Below are 17726 nucleotides of genomic sequence, written 5' to 3'. Positions count from 1 at the left end.
TTTACAAGAAAAGGATGGTATATTTGACTCACTTATTATATCTAAATATATGTGTGTATGTAAACCAACTGATGTAATCTAGGTTGAAAGTTTCATGAATTTACAAATAACTTTAAATTACACCATTTCCCACCTCCAACCTCTCTACACATCGGCAGAAAAGCACCTTTTGGTTAAGCTATTGTACTATTCGTCTAGGACTCAACTCACTTATTTAAAAATATCACTGAAGTAAAAATGAAAGAGCAAAAACCTTAAGACTCTCAAAGTCTCTCTGGTATTTCTCTCTCAGGCTGGCCACATCTCCTTCTAGGTGCTTGTTCTCCAGTTCGTCCCTCATGGTGCTCATCTGAGCCTCCAGCTCCCGGACGCGGCCCTTCAGAACCAACATGGAGTCCAGCTCCGCGTCCTCCCCGCTCCCCTGCTCCTCCTCTTCCATCGGCGTGGCGGCCTCGTCACCGGGGCACGAGCGGGGAACCCGAGGCTCCTTCATCTTCTCCTGGTCCCTTTGGACGCCTTGAATGTCTCGCATGTATTGTGAACTCAACTTTTCCATCTCCCGCTCGTGGACGCGCTGGAGCTCACAGATCCTCTGTTCAAACCGCTCCTCCAGTTCCCCCACGCGAGCCTCGTGCCGCTCCTCCGCGGCGCCCGCGTCCGCCAGCAGGACCTCCAGCTCGCGCCGACTGTCCGAGGTCGTCTCCACGAGGGCCAGCTCGGCGGAGGCGCGGCCCTTCTCCGCTCGGCTCAGCTCCCGCGCGTGCCGTCGCCTCAGCTCCTCGGCCTCCTTCTTATAGCGGCCCTCCAGGAGAGCCAGTTGCTTCTGCTGCTGGGAGAGCTGGTTCACGCGCTTGCTGATCTCGCTCTTCAGCGCCTGGTTCTCCTTCTGCAGAGCCGCCGCGGTCCGCGCGAAGTTCTGCCGCTCGCCCTCGAGGGCCGCCTGGTATCGCTCGCGGATGGCGGCGACGTCGCCGGCGTGCTGCTGGACGAGCGCGCTCATGTCGCGGCCCGCCCGCCGGCAGCGGCCCAGGTCTTCTTGGTGCAGGGCCCGCAGCCTGCACGCCACGTACGCCACTTGGGCCTGGACCAGGGCGTCGCGCATGCAGAGAGAGGCGCCCGTGAAAGGGCGCGAGCTCTGCTGGGCTAGAGCGCCGTGGAGCATTTCGCGCGGGCCCGGGCGGGTTCCGCCCCGCTCTATCTCCTGGGCACACGCGTGGAGGACGGCCGCTTGTCTTTGTAGCTCGTCGGCCAGGCGCTCGTGCGCGCTGCGCAGCGATCCGATCGATTCGGCGCCGCGAGTTTCTGCCGTTTCGGCCGCCAGGTGCCGGTCTACGATTTCCTCGGCCGAGCCTCTGGCCTCCTCCATCTCAATCTGCTCCACGTAGGGGGCCAGTTCGGGGGGGGTGACGTCGGCTAATCTCGGTCTGCTGAACCCAAACTCGTTTTTGATTTCTTTTATTACATTTTTCAAATCGGGACTTTTGGAAGCCTCAATAATCGCCTTCAGAGCCTCTTCCCTGTGATGCAGGTTGTCGTGGGCCAGCGTCAACTCCCCTTTTAGTGTTTTTAATTCATCCTCGTAGCAAACTTTGAGCTCGTGAATAGAGTAGGCCAGCTCCGCTTTCACGACGGTGTTAAAGACAACTGCAGCATCGACATCTACGTCGGCGGAAACGCTCGCTCTGGATTCAGCGTCGCCCGTCTTGGCTTTTTCCAATTCTTTACAGAAGGAACTCTCTAACATCAACTTTGTGGTCAAGGCATCGGCATAAACTACAGCCAAGCAACCTTTGTCCGCCCTTTTAATGTCCCCTACGTCCTCCCACACGTCAGCGAGAGAATGCAAGACGTCGGACTTGGACGTCTGTAGTAACGAAGCCATCTTGTTCAAGACGACCGCCTCAAGCGACAGCGTTTGGGCAAAGAGCCGCAGAGCTTCCCCATCTAGAGCCTCGGGGGTTTGACGCTCAGGGGGGGATCGCTGTCCCCATGTCTCATGTCCTTGTCGCATGTACAGCGACGCGCTGAACAAATCCCTCTCGATCGCCGACAACGAGTGCAGCTGCGACTCGGCGCCACCGGCGCCGCCGAGGATCGCGCCGACTTTCTCCCTGCTGTTCTCCACGCACAGCAGGGCGCTGGCATACCGCTCGTCGGCAGCGCTACCACTCCCGCGCGCCGATTCGGGCTCTGAAGCGTCCTCTGCTCGGGTGCGGCGCTGCTCCTCCAGACGCCGCGTGAGGTCGCGGAGTTTATTCTCGGTGGCGAGCAGTTTGGCCTCCAGGGAACGTATGATGGAGAGGAACTTCTCCGGGTCGCTACTCTGATGCGAGGCGGTTTCAGAGGACGTCTGTCCCTCGCGTGGACCGAGGTCCTCGCTGAAATGGCTGGCGTCCAGGCCCTCTAGGTTCAGGTATTTCTGGCCCTGAATGCTGGAAAAGCGGATCCTGGGTCTCTTGGCTTGAGACTCTTTATCGTCGGGGAAGTTATCCGTGTTTGACGCATTGTCAAAGGGGAGTGAGAGCTCTCTGTCGGCTGATAAGGAGGCCGACGTTTTAAGCCTCGACTTCTTGCTCTGCTCCGGGATTTGGGGCTTTTCCGCGCGCAGGTCGGCGTATCCCAGCTGCAGGGCATTGAGATGCTGCTCCAGCTCGGCTATGCGGTCCTTTGCGACCACGAGCTTGGCTTTCAGGTCTTTCTCAGCACCACAAGGCTCAACCGTCTCTAAGATACTTGGACTCAGCCGACAAAGAAGCTCCTCCTTTGCTTGCAGCCTGTGTTCCGTTTCCTCCAAGCTGCAGCCGAGCGCAGCCATTTTAACGAGGGCCTCTTTCAAGTCCTCTTCCTTACGTTCCACCAGCCGCTCGTACGTCTCCTTGGTCTGCCGGATCTCGTCCTCTTTTTCCCTCAGGACCTGGCTTATTTTCTGAAACTCTTGGGTGGCCCTCTCATACGAGTGCTCCAGCGTGCAGTAGTCGGCCTCTTCCGTCTCCAGGCGGCTGCGAAGCTTACTGACCTCTCGGTCTGCTTCTGCGATCTGGTTGAGAAGCTCCTGACAGCGGCAGGTGAGGTGGCCCTTCTCCTCCTCCAGCCTGCGCACGCTCTCCCTCAGTGACTCCGCCGCGTCGGCCTTCTGGGCCAGCTCTTCTCGCAATTTCGGCATCTCCTGCCCCCCGGAGCCCGCCTGCCTCCCCCTCAACAGGGCCTCCACCTGCTGCTCGGCCTCCAGCAGCCGGTTCATCGTCTCCGCCTGCGCCGCTTCAGCCTCGGCCAATCTCCCGCACAGAATCCGCCGCTCGCTTTCGTGGCTCTCCCGCATGCCGTGCTGCTCCCTCCTCAGGCGCTCCTCTTTCAGCGCGTGAGCCTCTTCGGTGGCACTCAGCCGCCCGGTGACCTCCTGCAGCCTCTCCTGCAGCCGGTGGAGCTCCCTGGCGTGGTCTCGCTGCAGGGCCTGCTGGTGCTCCAGGTGCCTCAGGGCCTGGTTTCTCTCCAGGAGGCTGGCCTCCACGTCACGCAGCCGGTCTTCGCTGTCCTTCAGCTGGGCTCGCAGGGTGGCCTCGCCGCGGCCGTGCTCCTCTTCCTGCTCCCGGGAGCGCCTCTGCTCCAGCTTGAGCTCGTTGCGCATCCGGGCCACGGCCTGTTCACTGGCAGAGATCTCCGCCATCGCGGACGCCAGTTTCGACCGCAGCGCCTGAACGCCGGCCTCGTGGTGGTCCACAGCGTCCTGGGCTTCCGTGTAGCTCCTCTTCAGCGTTCGGATTTGCTGCTGAGCGAGGTCCTGCTTGTGCTTCTGTGTCTCCAGCTCGCCCTGCAAATCTTGATTTAGGCCGCGCAGGCATTGCCACGGCGCTCGGTGCGCCGACGAGGAGGACGGCGTCGCGTTCTTGAAAAAGATTGACGAGACAGTTTCGTTAATGATATCGCCTCACTTCCACCCGACCGTGTACGGAGAACCACATCTCGGGCTTAACCGGGGGGGGAAATACGTTTTTTACCCCCTTCCTTATATCAATCTCGCTTTCTCTACAAGCTTCCACTGTGCTTTTTTCAGACGTGACTTGGAAAGAAATGAGAAAAAATAAAAAATAAAAAAATTTGGTGGTACACTAATATAGGGATTAAATAAAAGAAAATAGACAAACATTTACATGATGGGATACAAAAATGACAAAAGTGATAAGTGGCCTGTATAAGCGCACAACCCAAAGAGGACGCCATCCTGAGACAGCAAAAAGCAGGCACGGATCAGGCCGGCAGAGGACACACAGACGAAGCACACACGAGAGAAAAAGCACAGCGCAAGGTTTCTCAATCAGGTTTCTTACCTTAAGCGAATTAGATCGAAACAATTATCGTCCCAGGAGATGTGAAACTCCGTAAACACAGTTAGTGACAAATCATGCCGAGAACACCGCAACCATGCACCATCAGAGAATAAGCCCCCACACCTGTTAGTAGAGTTTACACGTGAATCTGATCCACCATAAGTAGACCCGCAAAGTACAATCATCACATGTGGACTTATTTTATGCTTTTGCGAAACATACATCTTTTTAAAAAATTGGAACGCGTGTTGGAAAGATATTTTGGTGCATGTGGTTGTTAAATTAAATCCTGCGCGGTGAGCGGTGAGCGGTGTACCTGCAGCACATAGCCGTCTCTGGCACTTTGCTCCTTCCCTAGAGCATCTCCCAACTGCTCCTTCAAAACATCATTTTGCCTCTGCAGCCTGTCCAGCTCCTGCTGCTTCTGTCCCAACTGCACAGAGGAGACAAGACAGAGAAGAAACGGTGAACAAATGGCACAAGACGCTCACCGATATATATGCGCACCCGCCACGCCGGGCGAACGCACCTCTTTGTCCAGCAGGGCGGCGAGCTGGTGCGCCGGCAGCCGGTCAGAGTTTCCCGGAGCCGTGTTGATCGCCACTTGCTTCTCTTCCCTCAGCGGCGTCCTCTCCACCTGATGCCATCGCTGCTCGATCTCTTCTCGCACCACCGAGGTTCCGGCGTCCCGCTGGTCTTCACCGGCGGGACGGTCCACCTCCATCTTTGCGTGCTCTTTGCATCCCCGCATCAGCGGCGGCGGCGGCGTGTTCAGCGCGGAGGTCACGGTGACGGTAACACTATTTGGCCTGTGGGTCGCACCGGCCGCACTGGGCCCCCTCTCCGTTTCCGCTTCCAGCGCCGACGCAGAAGAGGCTGGGAGGGAGGAGGCGGAGACGGGAGAGGACGCCAACGACGAAGGCGAAGAGGAAGGAGAGCAGTAAGAGGAGGCCGGGGAGAAGGACGAGCTGAGGTCGACGGTGTCCGCCCGGTCCTTCGGCGGCCTCTCCGTCCGCTCCGCTTTGAACTCGGACCAGTCAAAGGTCTTCGAGCGACCCTCTCGCCTGCGCTCACGAACTCGGCTTTTCCGGGGCTCAAAGGACGGGGAGGAGGCGTCGCTGCCCGGCTGCCGGCGGGCGTGCGACTCGGGGGCCTCTGGACTGGGGCTCGGCTCGGCGCCGGCGGCCTGTGGACTCGGCTCCGACGTCACATGGGCCAACGCCTTCTCATCGGCGAGGGACCTGAGGGGACAGAAGACACAAAAAAGGGACAGGCGATTTTGACGGAGCGCTGATACATCGACGTCAACAATATTGCGACAAGCTTTGCCGGACGAACACATTCGTTAGCGGGACGGAGCAGCATCATCGCGTTGTGCGCTGAAAGCATCAGGTCAAAGCACCGACACGGAAACGCTGACATGGGACGACGCGTTGGGCGAGTTCATGCCGGTTAACCTCGATGGTCGGAGGATTAGCGTGGCGAGAAATGCTCGCCGTAGTTGCTATTTGTATACAGCAGCAGCTCAGCGTAAAGAATGCGAACGATTGGCCCTTCGTAGTGTTGAGGGGCAGAGTATTATAAAAAAAGAGACCTGACGGAATGATCTATTTTTACCGTGTGTGTGTGTGTGTGTGTGTGTGTGTGTGTGTGTGTGTGTGTGTGTGTGTGTGTCAGGGGATACGAGTAAGGGGGGAATGAGAAGGAACAGAGCTCAGGAATGAGAACGGGGGGATCTGTCTGTGAGGCGCTTTGCAGAAATACCAAAAATATCACACGCGCCCTCTGAGGGACACGCCGGCCGAGCGTCGGACCCGACGGTCCTTTATGTCTCAGCTCCCGTCTCCGTAGTGCTGCAGTTGGGATCTTCTTCTTCTGTGATCACTTCCAAAAGTTTCTGGACGACCACAGTGACATAATCGATGAATAAAATCCTCCCCGCTGGTGATCTGCAGCCGGTCGGTAGCTTGTTCTAGTGTGTTCATGAGTGTGTGTGTGTGTGTCTCCACAATAGCACAACTGACAGGGGGACATTACTCAACACATGACATAGGCAGGGACAACAAGCACGCTGAGGCGACATCGCTGAGCAACTACATCACTGTTCAGGGGCAACGGAGGGGGGGGGGCGGTTCAACACACAAGCACTCCAACCTGGGCTTCAGAACGGAAAGTTTCAGAGAGATGTTTTTCCTGGAAGCAGGTGGAAAATACCGGGGGGGGCGAGGGAGGAAGAGAAAGAAGGGGAGGAGAGGGTGAGGAGGAGAGATGAATTAAAGTGAAATAAGTGAGAAACGCCGCCGTCACATCTGCAGGGGGATTAGGTGTTGATCCTCTCTGGGGATTACCGGGTGACATCTGGAGCGATGGTGGGTCGCACGTTCTTCATGATGGCCTGGATCCAGTTGCGACGGATTCCAGAGGTCATGGCCGACAGGGTGCACGCTTCCTCCTTACACTGGACACAGAAAGGAAAATACTACTAACTCCACGAATACTTCCACAGTTTTGAAAAGCATACCAGTTTTATAAACGCAGGAGAATAGAGACTGAAATGAAGACAAACATTCTTGGCCTCGCGCCGTTTTGCTATTAGCAGAGTTATGTGCAACTTAAATATTAAATAGTGTGTAATGTGTGCGATTTGCTACATGCTGTGCGCCATTATTGCTGCTTCTCTTTCACACAGAGAAATAATAAAATTTCCCAACAAGGAAAGAAAATTAAAAAAACAACACACACTTTTAAATCCTTCATTTGATGCGTTTTCTCCCTAAAGATCCAGTGCAGCAGACCCTGCAGGGTGTAGTTAGAGAACATCACTTTACACACGACGGATCCTGATCCATTACCTCTAACATCATCTTCTAATTCTGTATATGCAAAAATGGGCACCGTCTTTAAAACAGGTGGAAGCAGTTTACAATTACACGTAGTTGAGACCCGTCTTGTTAACGCCTTAGACTCTTAAACAGAGGTGCGCTGCACTAAGTGGCCTAGTGATATATCACGCATTCACACTACACTGAGATATATAGATATATATTATATATATCTATATATATTCCACTGCTTTGCCTGCATGACAGAGCCCCTTGCAGTCGGACCACGCAGCCCGGGGACATTAATACTGGAGTTACTCATTTCACGACACCAAAGCCGTGTTGTTCTCAGCCAAAGAGACAACGATCCCCTCGACTTCTCTATTTCTGGCCTCCTCTGGAGAAATCAGCTAGGTAAACTTTGTTATTATTATTGTTATTACACAACACAAGCATTCCGTCATAGGATTCTCTCCGGCATCCATAGAACTTCTCCCATGTCCTGCAAATACACGGATGTGCGTGTTTTGGACGCACACGTTGTGCAGGAGGAAGGACAAACGGCTTCAGGGAGACAAGCGGGAGCGGATTTAGACCGCCGTGATGTCGGCCCCTCGGGGGGGGGAGATGACAAGTCCAAAGACATCCGTCATTGCAGACAAACGGTTCTTTCAGAAAGACAAAACCTGATACCTGGAGATGCGCCACATTGCGTCAAAAGGCTGTTTATAGACGGTCAGCAGACGGCAACGTGTAGTGTGTCGACAATGAGTTCATTCCTCACAGGACAAACCGATGGCATGGACGAGCAACACTCACCAGGATTTGGAAGCCATAGTTCCTCTGGACGGGGAACTCCTTGACATCATAACACGTGGAGAGGTCAATCTCACCATCCAGTTCTGATGCCTATAAAAAAATATATATATATATATAAATATCTGTGAAAATTGTCTCGTCATTTCAATTTTTCAGTTAAAACAACACAGTCTGTTGAAGACAAGTGTTACCTCCTCGGCTATCGAGTCCTTGTAGTACCTCAGACTCTGATCCGTGAGGACAAACCAGTGTTTCTTCCACTAAGGCGCAACAAACAAAAAGAACCTATTAATTGCATTTCACTGGGCTTCAATAAACTGCGATGTAATCGTATTCAGTGTAAACCGATGCCCTTTAGTCCCACTGATGAAAGTTAACTACCATTCCATCGTCGTACAGCTTCGTCATCCATCCCTTCTTGAAGTTCAACAGATCCGGCTGCAATTAAGACACATTCGTTTTTAGAGGTTTAAACGTCAAGCACATTAAACGGAAAAAGCAAACAGTTACTTTGAGCTAATCAGTCGCTACATTAGAAATCGTCATCATCTCGCCGTTGATGTGACACAGTCGCAATGTAAAAATTGACACCACCCGGCGCAACTGCTGCATCTACATGCATTTGTTTACATTCAAGTCACACCAATAAGTACAAGTGAAAACATTTGGCTCCAGCAAACAGTCCGGCTGGACCGTCGCTGTGAAACACAAACTGCTCAAGCCTGTTTATAGACCCCAGAGTCAATCGTTCAAGACCTGCGCCCCCCACCGCACCCCCCCGCCGCCGCTGCTGCTGCTCCCTCGACGGTACCTTGTTCCTGTTGAGCTTCGTCAGGTGAGGCGTCAGCGCGTGGCAGAGAGTCATTCTGACGGCTACCTGCCGTCTTTCCCCCCCCGGACGTATACACGACCGCTTCTGCGCTGGCTATTTATAGTCATCAGTAGCGGAGGCGGGAAGGGGTACGTGCATAAGTGTGTGTGTGTGTGTGTGTGTGAGGGGGCGGGGTTACTGGCAGCTGCAGCTCGCCCACAGAGACCGAAACACACACTGACCGGACCCCCCCCCGTCCCCCCCCGTCCCCGTCCCCCCCGCAGCCTGAGCAGACTGAGGGCCCAGCGCTTCATTCAACACGTTTGGCTTTTTCTTTTTTTAAAGGGTGGGAAGCTGGTAAACGGATCGCGCCCTTTTCTATAATATTATTTGCACTCACAGTCATCGCCGACTCGGTGACTCTGCGATCCAGCGACTTGGCTCTTCTCAAATTAGCATAAGTGGAGCCGGACACATCAGGACCCGAGCGGTCCTTCCCTGCATCCAGCGAAATCTCCTGCAGATACAATATGATTAAATCCGTGTGCGGAGCATCGATCCCCGATTGATGTCACATAACACACACAGCATTCAGGGGGTCGTTCACCGCTTTTTAGATCCCTCTGTTGAGGTTTAAGAAAGGAGAGTAACATACATGCTTGTTAGCCAGGTAGCGCCTCTCGCTGCGTCCCTGTCTCTGGGTGAGCGGCGTGTCAGCGCAGGGCTCGCTGGAGGTACTCGTGTCCATGCGCTCCTCAGGCGGACCCTCCTCAAATCGGCCAATGATCTGAGAACGCCTAACGGACGGAGCAGGGGATCCGCTTTAGACAAGTTCTCGTGCACATTGGGTTCCACAAGTCACGTCTGACAACCGGTTAAATATTTCAATCATTGTTTCAAACAGTATTTTTCAGCATAGAACAAAAAAGAATTCTTTGAAATGCAGCACATGAATATGCAATATTGTGGCAGAAGAAACGTAAAATCAAAACCAAGTTTTCCGAAAATCAATTTCCCTTGTTGTTCCCTTATGGATACATACGCATTTTAACTGCAGCCATGAGCGCAAAACATTTACAAAATATATATAGGAAGCTTGACTGGATTTCATTCTAGACTCAAAGAGACTCTCACGGAACAACAATGTGAAAGGTGTAAAAGTTATATCCCCAAAGAGAACAACAGAGATACATCAAAGGATAAAAAGAAGGCGTTAGATAATGAGATTAAACTTCAGAGGAAACAGAAAATGAGGATGGTGGATTAAACAAATTGAAGTAGCAGCACAGTGTTACCTGTGTGTGTGTGTGTGTGTGTGTGTGTGTGTGTGTGTGTGTATCTGCACAAGAAAAAAAGAAAGATCTAACTGCAGGTCAACGCAGCATCAGCACCACCAACCCATTACAGTATGCACAACACACACATTAAATCAAGTGTTCATGAAACCGTGTTTCGCTGTGCGGTCTCCCTGGCAACGCAGAGATGAAATGACAGAAAGCAGGAATCAGCATTCAGAGAGGAGGGGGGGGGCGGGGGGAGTGGGATGCTCTGATCAGTAGCCCCTGGAAAAGATTGAAATGACAAAACAAACCGGCAAAAAAAGGAGCAGGAGGTAGAAATCAGTAGATATCGACAGTAAAACATGCATTTTAATCCCCACATTACTAAGGACTGACCACTGGTAGCTACCGGGGGGCCTGAAGGACAGCAGCCACAGGGTGGTGCCAGAAAACTACAAGCGCTGACGTTCAAGCACGCACGCATCAGGATTTCCGAGCGCGCGTGAATCTGCGTGTGGGGTCGCCGGGCGCGACGCGTGCACAGGGGCCGCTCACCTGCGCTCCTCCCCAAACAGCCGGGCCACCTCCTCCCGGCCGGGACTCCGGGTCCGCGCCCGCAGCTCCTGGCGCTTTTTGTCAGAGCGGAAGGCCTCGCGGTGACTGAGCCGGCGAGCCCGCGGCACGGCGGACAGAGCCGCGTACTCAGAGCCCGGCCGGCCCCCTCTGCCTCCTCCCCCACCACCACTGACACTAGAAATCCCTCCTCCACCACCACCACCACCACCACCGCCACCGTCGCGTGCCTCCCAGGCAGGTGGAGGCCCGCTGGGTTCGGAATCCAGCGAGCTCTGGGAGGAGCTGATGGTGGAGGAGGAGGAGCTCGGGGAAACCAGTGCACCTGGAGGAGGGAAAGGATCTTGGGAGGGTTGACAAGGGGAAGCTCGGGATTCGGACTCAGAGTTGTACCTGGGACTGAGTGCTCCCAAAGAGGAGGAAGACGGCGAGGAGGACAGGGGCAGATGCTGGGGCGGCTGGTGTTGCGGGGGAGGTTCCGACTTGGTTTTCTCCAGGGAGAAGTAACCGCTCTCCACTCGCGCCTTGCGTCCGGCGCTCACGGTGCCGCCATCTGACGCAAAGACACCGACAAGAAACTTTTTTTTTTAAAAACGCCCACAACGCATATCTGTGTTTGACAAAATGCTTTTCGGCGCCGGACAGGAGGAGCGCGTGCGGCGCGCCGTTACCGTCTTGAGCGGCGACGCGGGCGTCCGGCCGGCTCTGGCTCAGCTGGCTGACGCAGGAGGCGCTGCGGCTGCAGGGGATGGCCGCCCGGCTCCAGCGGTGCTCCTCCTGCCACAGGGAGGAGCGGCTCATCGGCACGCGCTCGGCGCCGGGGAGGCACGGGAGGCCTCCTCCGGCGCTGCTGGTCACCGTCACCTTGGCCGGGCCGGGCTCCTGGGGGCGGGTTTGGGTCGGCGGGGAGGAGGGAAGGACACAATGGGAGGTGAGGTCACACAGAGACTACAAATAGGAATACGAGAAGGAAAAAAAGGTTGGAGAATAACGAAATGGGGGAAAACAGATCCAGAATTTAGCTTCTGATGAACAGATTGTTATTATTATGGATCGCTTATACAAATTAAAATTCTGCAGCAGCGAAATCTATCGCGGCGTAAATTTAGGGCTGTACCAAATGTCATTGCTTTAGCTTTTATTGTTGTTGCAACCTTAAAAAACAAACAAAAAAACCTGGATCAATGTGCTCAATTTTATTGAAATAAGCCAATGTGGCCTGTTTCTTGTTTTTGCAGTTTGTGAAATGATAACATTAATCTTTTTCAATAAATGTTGACTTTTGGTCGTGACAAAGCTCTGCGAGTTATTGGCAGTGGAAACAATTCTACTCAACCACCTCTGGAATGTGACATTTTAATGTTGATGTCAAATGCCAAAATGATAAATGTTGATTTGAAGCCTCAGACTATCGAGTACAGTTGGTCGTAATCAGCCTTTGTGTTCATCCAGAGCAAAGCCCCCTCAAACAATCCAGCAGCCAGATGTGATCACCAGAAACCAGCTGTTGTGCTGAGAAATCAATCGGATCGGAGTGCAGAAAGGAAAAGGATTGTTTCTTTTTATTCACCCGTCACCTTGATTGAGTTGGATTATTAGAACAATCATTTATTTGGGAATTTCAACACAATTGCAGCAGGACAACAGAGGTTTGGCCAGGCTGAACTCACTGGGTGTCCGTTCATGTCTTTAGTGGAAAAACACTGGTTTGCGTTTTCTTCACCCTGTAAATCACATAAAAACCCTTTTTTTCCATGTTGACTATGTCGCGCTGATTTATAATCAATACAGATGAACCCAACAAACTCTCACTGATTCATAGTTCACGTACTTGTTGAACTGGTTTTTATTTAAGCCAAAGCATCGCAAAACGCTTCAAACGCAAGAACCTCAAAGGAAAAACGCCTTTAACTTCTTTTTCTTTCAGTTTAAACACACTTATTTTTGTACTCGACGTCGGGCGTCTTTATTTACGAGCCGCCACCCGGAAGACAAACACGTCTCCGGCGAATTCAGTCGAAGCGGGACGAGGACTCGGGTGGAAACGGGAGCCTGAAGTGAACTGCTGATATTTTGTAACGCTCTGCATCGCATTTCCATCCCAAAACAACCAAAGAGCCCCGAGGACGAAGAAACTGACCCGCACGCACGATTACCCAGAACCGCGTTGCTTAGCGTGGACCGTTGGTGTTTGTCAAGGAACGTGCGTTTTCTCCCAAGCATTTGAAAGAAAGCCCCGTTCTAAAAACACATCATTGATACCGGGAACTGGTTGTGCTCAGATAGGACGGTGGCTTGTAGTGGTGGCGCTCATTCCACAACCGTCAAGGCCTCACAAAATGGAAAAAGCGGCGTCCCGCGGCGGGCGCGAGCTGTACGATATATCAGAGGACAGAGCACCTACATTTTATTATTGAGATCACGATTTTGGTAACAAGGCTTTATCTTTTGTTGCTAGGTTTGTTTTTTATATATATTCTTATATACTACGTGAACTGGACAGACTCAGTAACGGTTCGGTGAGGCGGGTAACAGCCCTTCGCCGTGCGGGGCGGGAGTGGGTGCTTTACCTGCTGAGTGGGGGGATCAACCTTGCGTTTTTTCTTCTGGTTCTGCTTGTTGGTCCTCGGGTACACGGTCAGAGCCTCCTGCCACCTACGGAGAGCAAAGCGTTCTCATTGGGGTTTTTGGGGGGGGGTTGTAGAAACCCTGAACCTTTAGTTCAGGGTTTCTACCTTGAGGGGCCGACGTGACGGAGCGGCGTCTCAGAAGCGGCGCATGGGGGGGGGGCAGGTGATGGGAGAGTGGGAGGTGTTCGCTGATGGAGCGGGAGGCATAACGGAGTGTGGGAGTTGTGAGTCACAGTACACTAAGAATAGCCGCGGTATGTGATCTACAGCCAGGGAGGGAGAGCGGAGAGGGGGGGGGGGGGGTGAACACAGGTACAAGCCAACGGAGGCGCAGGGGGGAACGGGGGGAGGACGGGGGAACGGGGGGGGGAGGAGGGGCAGGTCGAGAATGTGCACAGTCACTGCTGGATTTGTGAAAAGGCACAAAGGAGACAGCAGAGGGCACAACTATGTCTCCGTCTCCATTCAGACCAGTGATTCCACATAATTCCAGGCGGGGACACGAGGGACACGCGTGTGGCATCTCACCCGTTGATGATTTCTTTGCACTCGGCCCGTATGAAGTGCTCCTTGTCGGGGGTCAGGACGCACAGCGAGTTCTTCTGGCCGGTCCGGGACTCCCCGTCGACGACGTCGGAGCACTGGTTCATGTTGACGGTGCCCTGCGGCAGAGTGCTGGGCTGCGGGGACACAACGGAGACGCCGAGTTAGCGGACGTGCCCGCGTCTCGCTCAATCCGCCCCCCCACATCCCCCCCCCCCACACCCACCCACCGTTCTCCTGCCAAGACTGGCGGACCACGCACGCTGATGTAATCACAGTCTGTGCGCAAGTAAATGTTCTGGTTGAGGCTCCACGTGATGTTTTCGCTTCATGCGATGTGTATCGCAGCATTTAAAAAGAGAATAATTACATAATTGCATCATACGTGGAGGCTTTTATTTTGTATTTTTCCCATGATCGGCACGTTAGTAATGGTGAATGTTTAGTAGCTGTTCAAAGACATTCCATCAAGCTAAAAAGACAAAAAAACATACTTCACTGCATCACACACAATCCGCTCAAATCCACACGGACACGTTGTTTACCGGCTGGACAGGAAGAGCCTGAAAGCACCTTTGAAAAAGGTTCTGATCAACGGCGTGAGTTCATGGGTTCACCGAGCGGTTTCCAGTTTAATCTGTCTGACGCCGACGCCCGACCCGTCATAAATAACAAATAACGTGACCACAACGCTGCTTTGTGCACAAAGACTGCAGGTTTTCTCCCCGCCGGGTTTATGTAAGCGTGCGGCGGCTTTGTGTGTGTGTGCGTGTGTGTGTGTGCGCGGCTCGTTTGCAATGAATGGAGGCGTGAAGATAATCTCCTCACGCTCGTTGCAACGCGTCAGCTTTTTAAAGTTACAACTTTCCACACACGGTATTTGTGTAGAAGCATTCATAGAGGAACAGATCAGAAAACTGACCTCCAAGTGACCTCTGCCACAATAATCATGGTCATGATTATTCCGTTCACGTTTGCTTTTGCCTCATTTGTGCAGCACAACGACCCCTGCGTATCAGCGACGGAGCCACGGAAGCCTTGAATGTGGACAAAGTCCGTAACCGACCAGGACGAGAGTTCACGTCACTACTGAGGAACGTCAACTTTCATCCCCGACTCGTAAACGTGCGTCGCACCAAACTCCTCAAACCCACGGCTTTAAAATCCCAGAGGGCTCTTGACACCGAGGTGAGGGGTGGGGGGGGTCCAAGGGAAACAGCCGGGGCCGACAGAGCGGCGGACGGGCAGCTGGGCGAGGGTCTCGGGCCCGCTTCAGGCCGCGGCGACAGCTTGACCCGAGGGCCCCCGTCAGCCACAGACGTGGAGGCTTGGGGGGGACAAGAGGGTGAGAAGAGCGGAGGAGCTGGTGGTCGAGGAGAACACGAGGAGGGGGGGTGGGTGCGGGGGGTGGGGGGGGGGGGGGGGCTATGAGGCCATCTGTCTGAGTAAACAAATGTAGGAGGAAAACACACATGTGAGCTTGCCCTTGAGCTGGAGTCAGAGGAGGATAAACGGAAAAATATTTCAAATTCTGGGAACAGAATTAAGCCGCCCCCCCCCCCCCACACTCACACAACCCCCCCCCCCTGCTTTACAATCACACCAGAATCTGAAAATGAATCGGACCGCTCTGATTGTGTGATTATGTGAGCATAAGAGTAGGTGGTTGTGAACAAGCTACAGTGTAAAAAGCAGCATGTGTGACCCCCCCTCCTCCTTCCTCCCTCCTCCCTCCTCCCTCCTCCCTCCCAAGCAGCGTGTCAGCTCTGCACCCCCCCCACCCCACATCCCCCATGAACCCACACCTCTCCAGTCACCTAGCCCGGACCGGGTCCCCCTCTGCCGGGGGCCACGATGGGCTCCTTTGTGGGGCGGCGGCGGTTCACACAATGTGGGCTCGGGTCCGCGGAGCCGCTCCGACTCTCCGCGAGGAAACGAGCGGGAGACGAGAGGCCCGAACAAAATGTTGGGAATTAGGAAACCGGCATAAACTTATTGTGGCGTCTGAAGTTGCTCAGGCTATAATATGAATGGTGTCTGGATGGGGGACACAGAGTCTCGAGGGGGGGGGGACACGGACAAATCCTTTCAAAAGCTTAGTTTCTCTTGCGTTGACAGGAAGATATTTATATAGAAAAGATTCAAAGAAAGAAGCAGCTAAATATGCATTTAGCTGTCATACGGTACCAGTCAAAACATAAAACACATAAACTCATCTATTAATCAGAAAACTTGCCTCACACCTAAATACTCCATTTTTTATCAAGTGCTCCAATTAACAATAAGAAAATCAGATCTCTGAACTGGAATATTCCCAGTAAGGATCCACAGCATAGTTTACTTCCAGCTCTCCTCGCCGTATATTATTCTTCCGTCTTGTGATCGGCGTCCAGATGGCGTGTGTCATTACGACGGCGTTCGTCACTGTGTGTTTAGGGGACGTGATTAGCGTCTCCTCCACTGCTGCCCACTGCGCAGCGAGACATCGCATTCTTATGACACAGGGGGAGAAATATTTGCTTCTCTTGGCCGCCGATCTATTCTCAATTTTGGTCGAAAAGCAAATTCTCTTCCTCTGCCATCAACATTTTTTGGGTTCGACGGACTCGCTTCCAGTGATGGAAAGTAAAAGTGCAGCTAAAGGGATTTCCGCTCAGAGCAGCGCGAGGGAACGAAGCGAGTCAAATATTTCCGCATCCTTAAAACAAAACTACATCCGCCTCATTTCCTTAATAATATTGCATCAGCGTCCAAACACTCAGGTGTATTGTTCAGCGTCCACGGTAAGTTCCAAACACCTGGAACACGATCAGAAACATCTGCTGTTTTGGCATCAGGCGCCAACTGTCTGACGTCGGTGGTGACAAATTCAACTTCCCACCATTCGGGGGCATCGCTCGCCTCCTCAGACACGTTGCGGCAGGATCCTCCGGTTAGTCACCCTGCACCCACCGGCGAGGACGCGGGAACCCGAAGGGGGAGGCTGGAGGACCTGGCGCGGACCTTCGCCCTGACTCATCGACATGGCCGGGAATCAGGTCCAACATCCTCTGCTCATTACCGCCGATAACAGCAGCCGTTCGATGGATGTTTCCACGGCAACACACGACAACAGAGGTAAACACAAATCCTCCATACCAGCGGAGGCGGATGGAGTCACCAAAAAGGGGGAATATCAAACTTCTCTCGCTCTCCTTCCACAATAATTACACACAAAGGCAGATATACATTGCAATCAGGCCGGGGAACTAGAGCTGACATATTGGTCGCGAGCAAGAGTACAATCATCACAGTCCACGGGTCCCCGCGGCCCCATAATTACACCCCGGTACCACAACATGTGGTATTTACCTTACAGCGCCACTCAGAACGCTGACCCAAACCCTCGGCTGCACTTTGGGTAAACACTTGGCTCGTTAAAATCCGACCGAACCACACGGCGTCTCTGCTGCGGGGGGGGAGGGGGGGGCGCTCTGAGGTCACGGCGCCGGTACGCTACCGAGGGCGGCGCACCGAGACCACGTGCGCAGAGGGACAGAAAACCCACGCGGCGCGGATCTCCCGCGGGGTTTGCAGCAGGTATTTCGGAGAGCGGCGTGGGCGGGCGGGGGGGCGGGCGGATGGCGGCGCTGCATCTCTGACGGAGGCCCGGGGAGAGGGAGTGGGTGGTTTAATGCCGGGTTAGGAGGCAAACGCAGAGGAGGACGGAGAGTTGGAGGATGAAGAGCCATTTACTCCTGCTAGTACAGCAGGGTTCTTTTTAGAGAATAATAATAGGAGGCTGAGAGATAAACGAACGGCAGCTTCGGAAACCAGCGGGGACGGCAAGGCCGCAATGACTCACCGCAACGCGTGGGTGCAAAATGAGCCGAGCACGTAGCTGCAGTGCATTAATTTCTCATTCTGCTGCATATAGTTGTACG

General features: G+C 53.7%; 1 protein-coding gene across 22 annotated transcripts in view; it reads right to left on the bottom strand.

Annotated features, from left to right (window-relative positions):
* The window catches only part of LOC120819812 (uncharacterized), a 44567-nt gene that overhangs the window by 4293 nt on the left and 22548 nt on the right, over positions 1-17726 (bottom strand). For 6 of the 22 annotated variants that reach the window (XM_078103730.1, XM_078103731.1, XM_078103725.1 and 3 more), the window contains 14 exons: positions 13789-13940; positions 13201-13285; positions 11302-11578; positions 10613-11183; positions 9433-9574; positions 9178-9294; positions 8348-8404; positions 8158-8226; positions 7967-8056; positions 6674-6783; positions 6480-6518; positions 4855-5566; positions 4642-4758; positions 254-3883 (listed from right to left, as the gene is read on the bottom strand). In XM_078103730.1, the coding sequence (XP_077959856.1) occupies positions 254-3883; positions 4642-4758; positions 4855-5566; positions 6480-6518; positions 6674-6783; positions 7967-8056; positions 8158-8226; positions 8348-8404; positions 9178-9294; positions 9433-9574; positions 10613-11183; positions 11302-11578; positions 13201-13285; positions 13789-13940 (6168 nt within the window). Of the gene's footprint in view, positions 1-253; positions 3884-4641; positions 4759-4854; positions 5567-6479; positions 6519-6673; positions 6784-7966; positions 8057-8157; positions 8227-8347; positions 8405-9177; positions 9295-9432; positions 9575-10612; positions 11184-11301; positions 11579-12300; positions 12355-13200; positions 13286-13788; positions 13941-17726 lie in introns of all 22 variants that reach the window. The other 16 variants (XM_078103728.1, XM_078103741.1, XM_078103727.1 and 13 more) reach the window with 10 other exon arrangements.

This window comes from Gasterosteus aculeatus, chromosome 5 (assembly GCF_964276395.1).
Source record: "Gasterosteus aculeatus chromosome 5, fGasAcu3.hap1.1, whole genome shotgun sequence".
NCBI lineage: Eukaryota > Metazoa > Chordata > Actinopteri > Perciformes > Gasterosteidae > Gasterosteus > Gasterosteus aculeatus.
Note: the sequence above shows the minus strand (reverse complement) of the source record. Positions and strands in the feature narration are given on the sequence as shown.